At 42.2% G+C, this 18,517-nt stretch overlaps 1 protein-coding gene and 1 pseudogene across 8 annotated transcripts in view; one reads left to right on the top strand and one right to left on the bottom strand.

Annotated features, from left to right (window-relative positions):
* Positions 1 to 17,882, bottom strand: part of RAD52 (RAD52 homolog, DNA repair protein) — a 30,184-nt gene extending 12,302 nt beyond the window's left edge. For 2 of the 8 annotated variants that reach the window (XM_039236314.1, XM_039236321.1), the window contains exons 1-7: positions 17,790 to 17,851; positions 11,762 to 11,797; positions 10,485 to 10,657; positions 2,967 to 3,068; positions 1,550 to 1,651; positions 874 to 967; positions 632 to 699 (exon numbers count right to left, since the gene is read on the bottom strand). In XM_039236314.1, the coding sequence (XP_039092245.1) occupies positions 632 to 699; positions 874 to 967; positions 1,550 to 1,651; positions 2,967 to 3,050 (348 nt within the window). In that variant the 5' untranslated portion in view covers positions 3,051 to 3,068; positions 10,485 to 10,657; positions 11,762 to 11,797; positions 17,790 to 17,851. Of the gene's footprint in view, positions 1 to 631; positions 700 to 873; positions 968 to 1,549; positions 1,652 to 2,966; positions 3,069 to 7,349; positions 7,926 to 10,484; positions 10,658 to 11,761; positions 11,798 to 17,789 lie in introns of those variants that run through there. The other 6 variants (XM_039236320.1, XM_039236315.1, XM_039236316.1 and 3 more) reach the window with 6 other exon arrangements.
* On the top strand, positions 3,433 to 4,627 carry LOC120234480 (annotated as a pseudogene).
* Positions 17,883 to 18,517: the final 635 nt, after the last annotated feature.

Raw genomic sequence — 18,517 nt, 5'->3', positions numbered from 1 at the left:
GTGAGTTCAAGCTCTGCATTGGACTCTGTGCTGACAGTGGGGATCCTGTTCAGGATTGTCCCTCTCTCTCTGCCCCTCCCCCACACAAAACAAACAAGTAAATAAGTAAATAAATAAATAAACAAATAAATATGACCTCTGTTAGGCCTCTCTGATACATCAGGCCACATCTTGCTAGTGGAAGCACAAAATCAAAATAAAGCACATTTGCTCACAGATCTAGTTCAAAGCCTCGGAAGCTTGATACTGAGGAGCTTAGCAGGGCCACTCTTGCTGCCAGGGTTCACCTTTTGTCATAAAAGTGAAAATCCTCTTTGTATTCATTTCAGTTCAGCAAAAACAGGCACCAGTGTAGGTCTTCCATAAACACAAAGTGGTGTGGCCCAAACTTTTGAACACCAGGGGACCTGTATTCATACTTCCAGTGAAAAGTTTTAGGTGTAAACTTAAAATGTGCAAGAAAATAAGAGTTTTTCACACTTCATGTAGGGGGCACACGGGTAAGAACCTTTGGGTACCACCATCCTAGAGAACACTGGCTGTGCCACAGTCCAGAGGATTCTCTACCTGCTCATTCTGTCTCACCACCCACCCAGTCCTCGGAGGAGCAGGTCTCCTCCATCACCCTCACCTTCAACTGGACTCTCACAAATGCACAGACTCCCACGTAGAACTTGCCATTGTTAAGGTCAACAAAATCTAGGAGTGCGAAAGAGAACGAGCTGAAGAGGATTCTGATCCCTGCGCCTCCCCCACATTCCTCTTCTGGCAACCAAACACTCCTACCCTACAGCCTCACCCACAAAGTACTCGCAGCAGAAATGAGCGCCAAAGTAAGGGAAAGACGTCGCCGCGGCCAGGAAACACACTCACCCACATTCTGCTGTGTGATGGAGTGCGCCCAGCCATTGTAACCAAACATCTCATTGGCCAGATTAATCACCCTGTGGCCCTCAATGTAACAGACCTGGAAAAAGAAATTGGGGGGGGGGGGGGGAAGGGGCTTGTTAAAATTCCTTACCGTACTTAAATATGAATCAAAATTTACCTAATTTACTCCTTACCAGCTTTTTTGGCAAAACTGCCCTTAAACGTTCCAGGGAAATTCTCAGTGAACTTACTTCAAAGATCTTCCTGAAGAAACCAGTTAGAACTAATGTTTTGTCTGAGGGGAGGGGCTAGACTCAGAGAGGAAATCCACTCACCTAGCAGTTTCCAAAAATGTACAAGTCTCAGGTTGACATATATTATAGAAGACCAAAAATATACACAGAAGTTACAATTAGTAGCAGATGGCAAAAGAAACATTTTTAAAAGATGGTATAAAAACCCCAAGATGGCAGGTATGGAAGTCTCAAGACAAAACTTGGGTCACCTCAGATGATAATGAAGGCTGGAACCCAACCCCTCCCAACGACACTCAGAAACATCTAGTAACAGCAAGCAGGAGACCTTCTGAATCCATGAGGAGCCAGAGAGGGAGCTGGCGAGATGATTCAAGTAGCCAGCTATATGGGCACCCACTTCTCAAGCATATAAACTCTCCTACCCTTTGGCCTCCTCCAGCCATTCGGCTGCTGATATATTCCGGACCCAGCCTCTGCCTCAGAGCTTTCTGGATGGCCTGATACTCTTCTGCTGTGTACTGACACTGCAAACCAGAAAGGAAAAATTAAGTTGACGTTTCCTCCCTTCCTCGTGTCAGCAAGTCTCCAACTGTTTTGGTCTCCAGACCATTTTATACTCTTAAAAATTACTGAGGATCCTAAGATTTTTTTGTTTATGTGGATTATATCTATGAATATCAGGAATGAAAACTGAGAAACTCTTAAGGCACATCTTCCATCAGCCGTCAAGGCAGCGTCATCACATGCTGTGTATTCCCTGGAAAGCCCCACTGTTCAATCGCTCACGAGAGAACGAGTAGAAACGGCAAGTGGTATGTCAGTGTTATTCTGGAAATCATTTTGACCGCATGGACTCTGAAAAGGTCTTGTGGACCCTCAGGGGTCACTAGACTACATTTTGAGAGCCACTTCCTTAGGTGTTACTACCATCCTCACAAAACATTCTCAAGTCAGAATTGGTAATCGGAAGTGTCCCGCCTCAGGGTCTGCATATGACATTTATGCCCGCAAGGGAGTAGGGGAAATCTACCGTCCTCTCCAACATTTTATACCTCTTCTTGAATCCAACCATTATTTTCCATCATACACACAGATAATATACTACTACTTGTTTTGATTTGTGTCCCCTTGGCAGTTCTCTGCTTTATTTCACTTATAAATGCTCATAAACAGATCTCTGGTAAAGACAAAGATAAAATTTGAGGGGACAAAGCAAGAATCTTATTTAAAAAAATTTTTTTTTACATTTATTTATTTTTGAGAGACCAAAAGAGACAGAGTGCAGATGGTGGAGAGGCAGAGAGAGAAAGAGACACAGAATCCGAAGCAGGCTCCAGGCTCCGAGCTGTCAGCACAGAACTTGACGCGGGGCTCAAACCCACGAACCGTGAGATCATGACCTGAGATGAAGTCAGACACTTAACTGACTGAGCTCCCCAGGCGCCCCAACAAGAATCTCTTTTACGTGCACAGCACATCTCCACAGAGAATATGACACCAGAAACTCTGGAGGCCTCCAAAAAGGGAACAGGAGTGGCGAGGAAATAGTGAGACTTGTCATTCACGTGTAGTCTACGTTCCATTTTGAAATGTTAAACTATATGGAGTCTATCCAAAAAAATAAACACACTGTAAATCTAATCTCCAGAACCATTAGTCTTTTGGTGCTAAAATTCCAAAATGCCCTGAGAGTTCATCAGACTCCCGAGTAATGCAGCTAAAGGAAAAAACCACTGACAGTAAATGGCACCCACATGTGTGACAGTGCTCTGCAAGTTACTTTCTCATACGTTTTCACTTCACCTCGTTCTTTCTAGGCACGGGAGAAAACACAGTTACCTGTCCAAAGCATAACACCGAGTCGCCACCAGCAGAAAGATGGCTGCCACAGCCTCCGAGAATCGCCTCCTCAGTCCCGGCCATGTTGACTCTGGGGGACCTCTACAAAAACAGAAGATTAAAAAAGATCTCAGAGAATGCTAAATGTAAAAGACAAGAGCCTCTACTAAAATCAGATTAAAGCATTCAGATGCAGTATCCTGCAAATCACTTTATTTACTTTACAGTTTTTTATAAGCACTGCCCAATCAAGGACTAAGTTCCTCAGTGCTATCATCCAACGTGTCACTGAAGATCCTTTAGTGTCCACTTCTATCTTTCCGTTAGAATTTTTGCTGGGGTCAGGGCACCTGCCTGGCTGGCTGCAACTCACTAGAGCATGCAACTCTTGATCTCCGGGTCATGATTTCAAGCCCCATGATGGGAGTGTAGCCTACTTTAAAAAAAATTTCTTCTTGCAAGGGTGATGGTGCTGCTAGCAAAAGGTGATTTTTAGGGGCATCTGGGTGGCTCAGTTGGTTAAATGTTTACCTTCAGTTCAGATCATGATCTCATGGTTCATGAGTTGGAACCCCACATGGGGCTCTGTGCTGACACTGCAGAGCCTGCTTCAGATCTCCACCTCCCCCCTGACTGCCCCTCCCCCATTTGCACACACACTCTTCTCTCTCTCAAAAATAAACATTAAAAAATATTTTAAGTGAATTTTATAATTAGAATGTATTATAATTACAATATTTATAATGGAAAGAGCCAAAATTACAAAATAGAAATAGAAGCCACAATAACTGAACTGCTTCCCAGGAACTAACAAGCTAGCTGGTAGGAGGAGACTGATAGATCGGAAAATTAAAGAGCAAGAGAAGGCAGTACAGAGGACCCTACCTTTCAGGAAAAGTACGGCATTAGACCAGTCAGGTCCCTTACGGCATCAGCATCACTGGGGAACTTGGAAGTGCGAATCCTCAGATCCTACCCTAGACATACTGGATCAGAAACTAGAGAGGAGGCCCAGGAGTCAGTGCGTGCCCACTGGGGGATTCTGATGTGCGCTCGAGTTTGAGCCAATGCATTAGACTGAGACCAGGCAAATGTTTATAGTCCACTACAAAACAGAATGACCCTCCCACTACCTAACTACCCCATACCTGTCACAAATCAAACAGATTCAAAGTTGCATCTCAGCCTTTCTGTCCCTGATAGTCCAGATGCAGAAGTGAGAAATGTGTGGAGTCCGCCGGTATGAAATTCCCATTTTCCCTAGGTCTTCCGATAGGAGGCCTGAGCCACTGTGCTGACCACACGGGAGCCAAAAGCCTGTGTATCATCTCTGTAAAGGGGATAAGGTACTGAATACATGTCCTGCTGCTGGTGTGGGTGACATGGTGACGGCCACAGTGAAGAAAGGCAAACCTGAGGCCAGAAAGAAGGTACATCCAGCAGTGATAACTGGATAATGAAAGTCCTGCCAGAGAAAAGATGGTATGTTTTTCTATTCTGAAGGTAACACAGGGGTCACTGAAAACAATAAAGGTGAAATGAAAGGTTCTGCTATCACAGGACCAGTTGCAAAGGGGTGTACAGACTGGTAGCCCAGGATTGCATCCAATGCTGGCAGCATTGCAAGATTCTTTGGTGTATTTGTTAAAAAAAAAAATTAAAGATTATTTGCTCCTGATGTTTGCCTTCCTGTTCTTTTCTGCATGTCACTCTTCTTGGCATCATCTAACCCTGACTTTCTATTGTAAAATAAAGTTACTCAGTGCAAATTTGCTGTGGGCGTGTGCAAAATAAACAGTACTTGGGGGGAAAAAAAAAAGGCTTGTGCCTCAGCAAACTTACCTGTTGTAGTCTTTAGGTTATTTGCTGACAGTAAAACTACAAATCTAGGAATATCAAGTAGTAGGACTCTCCATATGGCATTAGAATACAATATTTAAGGGCTTAAGTTCTAAGTGTCAGCCTCTGCTTCTATTACCCACTGGGTGCTTGACCATGGGAAAAATCACATAATCTCTCTAAACAATGTTTTTTCATCTAGAAAATGGCCATAATAATACCATCATTTCCTACGGGTTCCGTAGAGATTAACATGATGCTGCATGAAACCTGCATTAGAATAGTGCCACATGAAGTACTAAATACATGTTGGCTATGGATAGGTGCATGTCCATTTTCTTACATACAGTATGATGAAAATGCAAAAAACTATGTAAACAATCATAAAATCAGGGCACCTGGGTGGCTCAGTCGATTAAGCGTCAGGTTTCAGCTCAGGTCATGATCTCACCGCTTGTGAGTTTGAGCCTCAGGTCGGGCTCTGTGCAGACAGATCTGAGCCTGGAGCCTGCTTCAGATTCCAATCTCTCTCTGCCCCTCCCCCACTCACACTCTGTCTCAAAAATAAATAAAAATTGGGGTGCCTGGGGTGGCTCAGGTCATGATCTTGCACTTAGTGGGTTTAAGCCCGGCATCGGGCTCTCTGCTGTCAGCACAGAGCCTGCTTCAGATCCTCTGTTCCCCGGTCTCTCCCCCTCTCCTACTTGTGCTCTCTCTGTCCCTCTCAAAAATAAATAAATAAACTTTAAAAAATAAACATCAAAAAAATTTTAAATAATCATAAAACTTATATTCCAGTAAAGAATATTATTATTTATAATCTAGCACTAAAAAAGAGTGGCCTAACTAGATTAGTTAATAATTAGTGTCTAAAATTGTTAGAACCCAATTATGATGTTGCACACCTGAAACTAATATTACACCTTCTGTTAACTAAATAGAATTAAAAACAAAAACTTAAAAAAATAACACTTCGGGGCGCCTGGGTGGCTCAGTCGGTTAAGCGTCCGACTTTCGCTTAGGTCATGATCTCGCGGTTCGTGGGTTCGAGCCCCGCGTCGGGCTCTGTGCTGATTGCCAGCTCAGAGCCTGGAGCCTGTTTCAGAGTCTGTGTCTCCCTCTCTCTCTGACCCTCCCCTGCTCACGCTGTCTCTCTCTCTCTCCTAGAAATAAATAAAAATATTAAAAAAAAAAAAAATAACACTTCACACACACTGGGATGGTTACAATAAAAAAGACAATGAATAACCAAGGTTAGCAAGGATGTGAAGAAATTGTGAAGAAACATACACAAATACACACACAATCTGTTAAAACAGATGATGTGCCTGGCTGGCTCAGCTGGTAGAGAACTTGACTCTGGATCTCAAGGTCTTGAGTTCAAGCCTCAGTTTGGGGGTAGAGTTTACTTTTAAAGAAAAAGATCAGGGGCATGTCAGTGGCTCAGTAGGTTAAGTGTCCAACTTTTGCTTTTGGCTTGGGTCATGGTCCCAGGTCGTGGGATTGAGGTCCACATCAGGCTCAAGCTGAGCATGGATCCTGCTTAGGATTCTCTCTCTTCCCCATTTGCATCCTCTCTTTCTCCAAAAATAAAAAATAAAAAAATAGGGGCACCTAAGTGGTCCAGTCAGTTGAGCATCCGACCTCAGGACAGGTCATGATCTCACGGTTCCTGAGTTTAAACCCCATGGTGCACTCTGCAGTGACAGATCAGAGCCTGGAGCCTGCTTCAGATTCTGTATCTCCCTCTCTCTCTGCCCCTCCTCCCTGCTCATTCTCTTTCAAAAATAAATATTTTTGTCATAAAAAAATTTAATGTTTATTTATTTTTGAGAGAGAGAATGCCCTAAAAAATATTTAATAAAAAAATAAAAAGACCAAAACTCAAAATTGTTACAGCAGGAAATAGTGAAATGAAGATCTTATTTAATGTAACTGTAAATGGCAGAAAAAAGAGTTAAAAGAATAAAATGGATCTGTCTCCAAGGGGTGGGACTGGGGTGGAGAACAGTGGAGTAGGGATCTCCTTTTTCAAAATAAAACTTTTAGGGGCGCCTGGGTGGCTCAGTTGGTTAAGCATCTGACTCTTGGCTCAGGTCATGATCTCACAGTTCACGAGTTTGAGCCCTACATAGGGCTCTGTGCTGACAGTGCAGAATCTGCTTGGAATATTCTCTCTGCCTCTCTCTGACCCTCCTGATTACCCTTGCTCTCTCTCTCAAGATAAATAAATAGGGTTTTTTTGGGTGGCTCAGTTGGTTAACCGTCTGACTTTGGCTCAGGTCATGATCTCACGGTTTGTGTTCAAGCCCCACATTGGGCTCTGTGCTGACAGCTCAGAGCTGAAGCCTGCTTCAGGTTGTGGGTCTCCCTCTCTCTCTGACCCTCCCCTGCTCACACTGTTTCTCTCTCTCTCAGAAATAAAATAAGACATTTTTTAAAAAAAGATAAACCTAAAATTTTTTAAGTAAAACTTTTAGCACTATTTAATTTTCCATATATGTACATTATTTTAATAAAAAGAAAAAAAATTAAATTAAATACCTACTCTATAAAGCAGAGATCAGCAAATTTTTTCTGTAAAGTGCCACAGAGTTAAATATTTTAGGACTTGCAGGCTATGTGGTCTGTCACAACTATACAACCTTGGCATTTTAGTGTGAAAGCAGCTATAGATAATATGTAAACAAACGGTCATGGTTGTGTCCTAATAAAACTTTATTACAAAAAGAGGTGGAAGATTTGGTCCACAGGCCATAGTGTGCCAACCCCTGCTATAAATAATGCTTTGAACATTAGAATCAGATGTGGTTCAATATCCAGCTCTACTCAGTAAGTTATTTAAATTGGGCAATTACTCAAACTCTGTGCTCAAATTTCCTCATCTGTAAAGGGGAATATTCATAAGATCAACCTCATAAATTTATATTATAATGAGGTGATAATAATTATATTCAGCAAAAATCACTAGATACTAAAAAGTTGTTGGGGATGTTCACAATGTCTCAAATGAACACCTGTCCACTTGTTTGTTAAAAACAAAGGAGTACAGGGGCATCTGGGTAGCTTAGTTAAGTGTCCAACTTCAGCTCAGATCATGACCTCACAGTCCGTGAGTTCGAGCCCCACATCTGGAACTATGTTCTGTGTTGGACTCTGTGCTCACAGCTCAGAGTTTGGAGCTGCTTCAGATTCTGTGTCTCCCTCTCTCTCTGCCCTTCCCCTGCTTGCACACTGTCTCTCTCTCTCTCTCAAAAATAAACATTTTTTAAAAATTTTAATGGTTAAAATGATAGATTCTATATTATGTACATTTTGCCACAATTAAAAAAAAAAAGGAGGTTAGTGTGCCTAGGTGGCTCAGCTGGTTAAGTGTCCAACTCTAGATTTCAGCTCCGGCCATGAACTCACAATCTGGGACCCAGCCCCCGAGTTAGGCTCTGAGCTGACAATGTGGAGCCTGCTTAGGATTCTCTCTCTCCCTCTCTCTCTCTGTCCCTGCCCCACTTGTGCTTGTGCGCTCATGTGCTCTAAATATATTTTTAAAAAGGAGGGAGAGTAATTTAACACAATAAAGGTTTATATCTCCTTCATGCAAGATCTAAGAGTCTGGTGGTCCTGGCTGTCCTGTAGCTGTGTCATCTACCACATGTGACCTCCAAGGTCATCACTGCAGGGGTAGAAAGAGTTGGAAAAGTCACATTGGTTCATAGCTGCCTTAGGCCAGAAGCGATATGCATCACTTCTGGTCACAGTTCACTGGACAGATCTTGTCACAAGGCCCCAGTTTAACTGCAGTGGAGGCTGGGAAATGTAAGACGGCTGAATATTTGGTGAGAACGGGCTCTTCTGCATCCATTTTCTCCCACTCCAATATGAACCCCTAAAAGGCAGAAGGTTCTTCTTGATTCTTCTTGGCACCCCAGTGACTAGCATGGAACCTTGCTCTTGTAGGGCCTGAAAGGGAGTGTCCAGCAAGTGATCAAATCAGTGACTGGCTAGATGAATGAAAAATGAAGTACATAATGTAGGATACGCAAAGCTTAGTTTTTAATTCTTTACAAACTAACTTCATAAGGCAAGAGTTACACTTCTCACACTTCAAAAGCAACTTGCTATTTTTCCAAACAATATCTTAAAGAATTCAATCTCTTATCATAGAAAAGGACAACTTTGTTCTTGCCCATAAAGTAAAATATGGAATTATTTTTCTTTTTTTCCAGTTACTTCTTTGAAAAAAAACTTACTGCCTTCTTTTCTAAACTGTCCACAACCACTTTCCCACTATAAAATTAAAATATTTTTATTGTAGAAACATCTATCAAAAACTAAGGAAGCAAAATTTGGCTGGATCCCCACTGGATAACTTTTTTTATATGTGATTGAGTTTGTATGTTGTTTAAAATTTTTTTTTAAGTTATTTATTTTTGAGAGAGAGGCAGAGACAGAGTGTAAGCAGGGGAGGGACAGAGAGAGAGGGAGACAGAATCTGAAGCAGGCTCCAGGCTCTGAGCTGTCAACACAGAGCCCAATGCAGGGCTCAAACCGACGAACCCAAGATCATGACCCGAGCTGAAGCTGTACATTTAACTGACCTAGCCACCGAGGCGCCCCTTAAGTTTATTTATTTTGAGGGAAAGAGAGAGCATGAGCAGGGGAGAAAAAGAGAGAGAGAATCTCAAGCAGGCTCTGTGCTGACAACGCAGAGCCGGATGAGGGGCTCAAACTCATAAACTGTGAGATCATGACCCAACCTGAAACCAAGAATAGGACACTTAACCAACTGAGCCACGCAGCTGCCCCAAGTTTGTATGTAAGTTTCATGTGTGTATGTGTTTGTGCATATTTGTGAAACAAAAGTAGAATCCAAATCTGTCAAGCATATCTTATCCTGCACCTCAAATCTTCTCGACCATGCCTGTCTCTGAGGCCCTTGATCATTTTTTCTACCCTGGCTGCCATTAGGTGGACCAAGCGCGCCTGAGTTCTAACTGAATGCATGTGGGTCCAACCACTGGCCCCTTACTTCCTGCTCCTGCTGGATGCCTTCACTCCCACCCTTGGCCTCCCTCTTGCCTTTGAGGTGTGAGAACCTGTGGGGCCCACTTGTTGCCCATACATGCACAACCTGAAAGTCTGAGGGAGTTAATATACCAGGGGCAAACCTTCTACCAATGAGATTCAGAGCTGAGGGGGAAATTCTTCTTCCTTCAGACAGACTGTCCTGGGATACAGTACTTCAGACATCCTCCTGAGAGACAGCTTTAGGAAATCAAGCAGTCAGTTGTACCTTGTTACCAAGCAGTGGCCAGCATGGAAATGTACTCTTGAACTGACTTAATCTTCTCTCCTCAATCCCCCTTTCCCTGCTTCTGCTTCCTAAAAAAATAATAGCCCATAAGCTTTTGCCTCAAGCTCTAGGTTCTGGGGTACCCAGATACAGAGATACCATGGGGGCTCTGCTAAGTATCCCTTTAGCTCTTACCACAATAGTGCACCCTGCCCTACCTCCTAAATGCCAATATTTGTATCTCTTTACCTGAAGGCCTTTTCGGCATGCAGGGCCCATTTTGTACCTGTTCATGCTAAGCTGGAAGTGCCAGGGAACTGATGTCCCTGGGAGCAGCCCTCCAACAGTGACTGACTGGAGGTGGTGTTTAAGGACCCTAGATTTCTTACCTCATTGTGAGAGAATACTGAGCTGGGAGGAGTTCCCCAGTGAACTTAGGTTTGGTTGCCCACTGGTGGTGACTGGCTTGACCATGCATGTTCTACGGATTGTCTTTTCTTTACTGTCTCACTTCCCTCTGCTCTCCAGTACAGCCCGTGCTCTTCTTGCTCAGATAAGCTACCTACATTTGGAGGAAAATGTAGGGAGAGCAAAAGGTACCTTTACAACGGAAAAATCTGGCAGATGCTTCCTTAATCAGGGAATCAAACATAATGTTGCCAGTAATAGTCACATCATAAGCTTCCTGATGGATACACTGAAAAGGTCACATCACTTAGGAAGCATTTCTACCAATTTAATCATGACTCTAACCAAGATGAAATAATCAGACAAGTTGAAATCTACAAGGCTTGGACTCAAACTATGTCAATGTCAAGGTCTCAAATAAACAAAAGAAAGCAAAACAAAGAGGCTACTGAACGCTTCTAGATTAAGTGACTAAAGACACACAATGCACAATAACTACAACTACAGTGTGGTCCTTGAGAGGATTTGAGATCAGAAAAGAAAGAGCTGTAAAGAATAGTCTTGGGACAAGGGGAATTCTGATGATGGACTGCATTTTATTCGATGGTATTGTATCCTTGTTAAACTTATATCACACTCATGTAAGGGAATGACCTTGTCACTAGGGGATGTATGATGAAATACTGGAGTAAACTGTCACATTTTCTGCAACTTAGTCTCATGTCATTCAACTAATAAAATGTGTGTGTTCATGTGCAAAGAGAGTGAGAGGAGGATGAAGCAAAGTAACAACTTTATGAATCCAGGCGAAGTATATACAGGCCTCCATACTCTTCTGAAGGCATCAAATGTGTCAAAACAAAATGTTAGGAAAGACTTCCTGCATAGACAAGGTTATGGCAGCTACATAAATCCAAATATCTCAATACATCTAATGCAGATCAAAAAAAGAGGAACAAATAAAACCACAAATATCCCATATCTTCTATTTCTCAATTGCTTATCATAACTCTTCAAGGAGAGTATGGTGGGACATAGTGGGAAGAGAAGTGCATGGAAGAAAGAGAAGGATGGAGAGCATAAGATGGAACTAAAACTGCTCCCAGGAAAAGAAAATCCACTTAAGTATGAAGAAACTAACAAAGAGTTCTGCTAGGTCAGAGCAGTCCAGGAAATAAAAGGTATACACAACTCAAGGAGGGGGTCTCGGAAAGCCAGTGTTTCTGGGGAAAAGAGGGAGAAAAGGAATGAGAGGTACCTTTGAAACCGTGCTGTGAAGGACAGATGACAGATCCTATAAAATAAGAGAATATTTAAAAGTCAAAGGACGTATAACCATGCCTCCCAAAAAGCCTTCTAATAAAGAAATCATACGTACTGCAATCACAAAAGAATAGGAACTATTTTTGAACTAGGAATCTTGTAAACCACCTAACAATCAATCCTGTTCACAAAGTGCAAAATAAAAGATTAAAAAAAAAAGAGTCCATGAACTTAAAGACAGTGCAATAGAAATTATACAATCTGAAAAGGAGAAAAAAAAAGACTGAAAAATAATGAAAGAGCCTCAGGGTCCCATGGAATAATATAAAAACAGCTAACACAAATATAATTGGAAGTCCCAAAAGAAGAGATTAAAGAGAATGGAAAACAAAAACAAAAATTTGAATGGCTTGAAATTCCTAAATTGGGTGACAGGCATAAATTTATAGATTTAAGGTCAGCAAACCTCAAGCAGGATAAATACAAAGAAAATCACACTTAGATACACCTTAGGCAAATTGCTGAAAACCAAGAATAAAGAAAACCTTGAAAGTGGTCAAAGAAAAACGGCCTAACATATACAAAGTAACAATAAAAATGATGTCTCCACCTTACAATAGTGTAAAAGATATACTTAGGAACAAATTTAAGGAAAGGTGTATAATGCCTCCTCATTGAACACTACAAACAGTATTAAAAGAAATTAAGACCTAACTAAAAAGGGAGATGTACCACGTTCATAGATTTCAAGAGTCAATAACCATTACAATGTTAATTTTTCCCAATTGATCTGAAGATTAAATGCCACCCCAGTCGTAATCCTCACAGACTTTTTTGTAGAAACTGATAAAATGATTCTAATATTTATATGGAACTAGACTGTCCAAATCAATCAACAAAGTTGAAGGACCTACAGTAGGTGACTTCATGACTTACTATAAAGCTCCAATAATTAAAATAGAAATAATTAAAACTGACATAAGATTTGACCCGTGGAACAGGAAAAAAAAGCACAGAAACCAACCACCACTTATACAGTCACCAAAAAGCAATCCCAATCGCAAAGGTACAGATATGATGCAATGGCATTTTCTTTTTTTTTTTTTTTTAACGTTTTATTTATTTCTAGGAGAGAGAGAGAGCGTGAGCAGGGAAGGGTCAGAGAGAGGGAGTGACAGACTCTGAAACAGGCTCCAGGCTCCGAGCCGGCAGTCAGCACAGAGCCCGACGCGGGGCTCGAACCCACGAACCATGAGATCATGACCTAAGCGAAAGTCGGACGCTTAACCGACTAAGCCACCCAGGCGCCCCGATGCGATGGCATTTTCAACAAATGATATGACAACTAAATACCTCTGTGGGAAAAAAGTTTGATTCACACCATTCACCAAAACAAGAGATATATCATAGGCCTAAATATAAAAGCTACAACTACAGGGACTCCTGAGTGGTTCAGATGGTTAAGCGTCTGACTCTTGATTTCAGCTCATGATCTCACAGTTTGTGAGTTCAAGCCCCATGTTAGGCTCTGTGCTGATAGCAGCACATGGAGCTTGCTTGGGATCCTCTCCCTCTCTCTCTTTGCCCTTTTCTGCCCCCTCTCGCTCTCCCTCTCAAAATAAATAAAATAAATATTTTTTAAAAAGCTACAACTATAAAATTTCTGGAAGAAAATACAGAACTATATCTTTACATCCTAAAGGTGATCAAGATTTCTTAGGACTCAGAAAGCAGTAACTATAAAAGAAAAAATGATAAATATGACTACATCAAAATGAAATGCTTTGCTTATCAAAGAACACTCTATGAAAATGAATAGACCACAAAAGACTGACATCCAGGATATAAAAAAAAAAAAAAGATATAACTCCTACAACTCAATAATAAAGACAAATAGCCCAATTTTAAGTGGTCAATATCTAAGCAGGTGCCTAACAAAGGGTGATAAGCAAATGTCAATAAGCACAGGAAAGTATTCAACATCGTTAGTAATCAAGGACTAAAATTAAAACCATAATAGGGGCGCCTGGGTGGCTTAGTCGGTTAAGCGTCCGACTTTCCGACTTTCGCTTAGGTCATGATCTCGCGGTTCGTGGGTTCGAGCCCCGCGTCGGGCTCTGTGCTGACTGCCAGCTCAGAGCCTGGAGCTTGTTTCAGTCTGTGACTCCATCTCTCTCTGACCCTCCCCTGCTCATGCTGTCTCTCTCTCCTAGAAATAAATAAAAACATTTAAAAAAAAAAAAAAAACCATAATGACACACAACCCTCTGGACCCTCCAGAATGGCTAAAAATAAAGACTGCAACACCAGAAGTTGGCAAGGATGTGAAGCAACTGGAATTCTCATACGCTGTTGGCTAGAAACATACTGCTAAAAGTATTCAGCTATAAGCACATGCCACCCTCCATGAAAAAAGAATAATGACTTGAAGATGGAGCCATAGGTTCTGAGGGTAGAGCAGCAGGCCACATAAGATTATCCCCAGGCCTTGAACCCTAAATGGCCCTTTATATGCCCTGGAGAGCAGTCGTTAGGTAGGTGGAGGTACTTGCCTGTTCATTTTCATACAGTTGTCTTTGATGAGAAGTTTTAAATTTGATGAAATCATATTTGTCTTTTTTTTTTTTTTTTAAAGTGGGAATTACCTTCTAAGTCTTGTCTAAAATCTCTATACACCCTCAGGTCATGAAGATATTCTTTTATATTTTCTCCTACAAGCCTTAAAGTTTTATAATTTTGGAAATAAAACTGATCATTTCTTTAGAAATTAAACATGCATTGGCCATTTGACCCAAGAATTCCTCTGAAAGGTGTTTTCTCAGAGAAATAAAAACATATGACCAAGAAAAGATCTGGGGAACAGAAAGAGAAAGAGCTTAACCAGGGCAAGGGCTGTGAGCAAGAAATGGATGAACTGGAGAGATATTAAGACGGTCACCAAGATTGCGAAGACTGTTTTTATTCTTATCCACTTCCTTTTCACCTAAAAGCATTTCTAATTATACACAAAAGGAGGGAGGAAGGATTAGAGGGAATGAGGCATGTTATATATGAAAATTTTCCTCTTTTGTCTGGCTTTTTCTTATCTTTACTAAAGACAGGACAGGCTGGGCATTGTAAGCCACCTTACAAAGCTTGAAAACACTGGGGTGCCTAGGTGGCTCGGTTGGTGAAGCTTCCAATTCTTGATTTCAGCTCAGGTCATGATCTCATGGTTGTGAGAATGAGCCCCACATCGGGCTCTGCACTGGGCATGGAGCCTGCTTAAGAGTCCAAGAAAATAAATAAACACACACACACACACACAAGATTCTCTTTCTCCCTCTGCCCCTCTCCCACTTGTGCACCCACATACTCTCTCTTTAAAAGAAAAAAAAAAAGCTTAAACATTAGTTTGTAAACCATGGTAGAGGAACTAAAATTTTAAGCTGAGAATAAATAATATTAGTTAGGTCTCTGAAGGCTCTTTTTTGTCAACAGTGAATAACTGAGGAAGAGATCAGTTAGAAGTCTATGTTACAACAGTCCAGAGACGATGATAAAGGAAAATCATGGAAATGTAGAGACAGGATGGACTCCGGATATGTTTTACAGGAGGCAGAATTGACAGAATTTAGTGATGAGTGAGGTTCTGATTCCAAGGATCAAGAACAGCAGGATTGAGTAAAGGTTTTTGCTTTTATTTTCATTTATGTACGTGCTCCTATAATATTTGTGAAACTTCAAACATCATCTGCTCTTCGAAGCCTTATGCAGCTTACACTCTTAGTAGAATTAATCTCTGTTCCCATACATTTTAGACATACATCAAAACACATATTGCACTATAATCCACACTCAGCCATTCAAGAACAAAAGGGCCATATACTAATTACTGTATCTCCAGCACTTAACATAGTCCCGACCCAGCACTAGTATAAAGAACATTTTAGATTTATTTTAACTTCTCTTCACTTTAAAACTGCCAGTATGGTATTAAAAATTAATGCCTCGAGCCATTCCTCAATGCCTTGAAGAAAAATGCTAAAAGTCAGAGAGACTGAAGAATATACATACTAGGTTTTTCTGCCTTTGAATAATGAAATTGGTTATAGTCAATTCTCATTATTCACGGTAATTCTATAAAGTCACCACCAACGCTGAATTACTAAATACCAAACCACTGCTCCCAGGAGAAACACAAGGTTAGGCTCCTGTGAGCCTCTGGTCACAACATTTTCTTACATCAGTCAAAACATAATCTCGTTTTATATGTGTTTCTGTTGAAAGACACCTTATTCAATACATACTAGCTCATTAACACTGAACTCACAGCCAGCATGTAACTCCTACCTGAACCAGGCTTATCTAAAAGAAGCTTTCCTTTCTCTGTGAGACATCACAGGCTTCTTGCAACTGGTAATGCTAGACAGCAGTTCAGCAATATGCTTGGTGGCCATTCCACACTGAAATTGCTAGCCAAAAGCACAAACATGAGGAAAGTATGACACTAAATATACTTAAAAGCACCCTGAGTATCGATTGAGGGGTTACAAAGAAATGTTAATGGGTAGGAGAATTCCCAAATACAGATTCCATGAATAATGAAGATTGACTTAAAGGTTTTTTGTTTGGATGTAAAACTCCTCTCCCACAGCTGTCTCAGTTACATTTTTCACACACTCATCTTCAGCCACACCCAGTTCATATCACAAGGTAACCGGTCATGGCACACATCACACAGAAACACAAATACACTACAGTTAGTGGTCCAAGAGACAAGACTTAAAAAAAAAAAAAAAAAAAAAAAGACAACCTTCCCTAAAAGATCCCAGACCTAAGGCCACGAAAATACCTGAGCCAGTCCCAGAGTTAATAATGCTGGCTTATGAGAATTTAGTTTTAAAATGTGACTCAAACTGAGAGCTGTATGGAGGAACAGATCTTAAAAGGTCTAGTAATGCAAAAGTACAAACAACCCAAATGCCTGTCAACTAATGGACAACAAAATGTGGAATATCCCTACAACAGATTACTGTTACTCAGCCATAAAGAATGAAGTACTTACACAGGCTAGAACATGGATGGACCTTGAAAACATTACGCTACGTGAAATAAACCCACACACAAAAAACAAAAACTGTAGGATTCCACTTCTGTAAACTATCTAGAATTGGCAAATTCAGAGGCAAAAAGTAGATCAGTGGGGTGAAGAGATGAGCAAATGAGAGGTGCCCGCTAACGAGTTGTGGGTTTCTTTTCGGGATGTTCTGGAACTAGACAAAGGTGATGGTCGCACAACCCTGTGAATATACTCAAACCACTGAACTGTTTAAATGGATGAATGTAACAGCATGTGAATTGTATCTCAATTTTTAAAAATCTATAAAGGCTAAATAATGCAGCTAAACTTGAGTATCAAATTCCTTTAAAATGGGTTGGGGCGCCTGGGTGGCTCAGTTGGTTAAGCGTCCGACTTCGGCTCAGGTCATGATCTCACGTTTCATGGGTTCGAGCCCCGCGTCGGGCTCTGTGCTGACAGCTCAGAGCCTGGAGCCTGTTTCAGATTCTGTACCTCCCTCTCTCTCTGACCCTCCCCTACTCACACTGTCTCTGTCTCTCTCTCTCTCTCAGAAATAAATAAAACATTTTTAAAAACGGGTTAATTCGTTCCCTCCTGCAGCTTTCCATCCCAATTCCTTTCAGCACCCTTCACTCCTGTCAACAAGCAGCCTTTGGAGGTCTCGCGCCATGCAGGGGACCGCCACAGTTAACAGGCTGCCGCATCAGCTCGGGGCGTCTCGGAGTGTTGGTCCAAGTTTCCAGTGCCCCTGTCCCTGCTAACCACACTCGCCATAAGCCCGGATGATGACTCCCACTGTACTAATTAGTAGAGGCCTCTGGGTTCAGGACCACTCTGCTGCGGCCGGGACGAGCTCAACCGCTGCCCCAAGCGATCTACTCAGAACCTGCGCCGCCCCACGCTCCACAGTCCCAGGCCAGAACCACCCCAACTGGGCCGTTCTCCCTTCCTCCCCACTTACGCGCTTCGTGCAGCGCGCGGTGCACGCAGGGAGCTCGGTCTAAGCTAAGGGCAATGGGAAGGTAGGTTAGATACGGCCGCGCAGAGGAGACTGGGAAAGTAGTGCAAGAGAACCCTGGGAAGAAGGTCCAAATCAAGAGCAAGCCCTGGAAGGGGAAGGACAGGAGGAGGAGCCGTAAATCAAGGCGGGGAAGGGGAGAAGAGCCGCAAAGCAATCTGCCGAACCGTAAAGCAAACTGGCAGCGCGATGCTGACCTCGATGTGCAAAACCGCTCACCGCGTCCCTCCCTCTGCCTCCATCTACCCCTGCGGCTGGGGGTAGTTCTGCGGCCGCTCAGGTTTCTGCTGCCCCCTGGCGGGCGCGTTGAACTCACGCCTTCTTAAAATACCTCCACAAACCCGATCCCGACAGAATGCGGCGACTGGGTGGGGTCGGAATTTCTCAGTACCCGTCCGTGGACGCGAGGGACTGTGCAGGAAAGAAATACATGCTTTTAAGTTTTATTAAGAATGGTCATCGGAGCCCTTCATAGATTCCACCCCAGACAGGCACAGCAAGCGGAGGCAGTGTGAACATTTTCGCTCACGAAGCCTTCTTCCTCTACGGCCACTGCCGCACACACCCGCTCATCACCTGATGGCTTCTTAAATTAGCTGTTGACCGGAGGGAAGTGACAGTATGGCGACATGGGGGAAGGGATTTTTTTAGAATAGCCCTTGGAACTGTGC

This window comes from Hyaena hyaena, unplaced genomic scaffold (assembly GCF_003009895.1).
Source record: "Hyaena hyaena isolate Hyena2069 unplaced genomic scaffold, ASM300989v1 scaffold_108, whole genome shotgun sequence".
Taxonomy (NCBI): Eukaryota; Metazoa; Chordata; class Mammalia; order Carnivora; family Hyaenidae; genus Hyaena; species Hyaena hyaena.
Note: the sequence above shows the minus strand (reverse complement) of the source record. Positions and strands in the feature narration are given on the sequence as shown.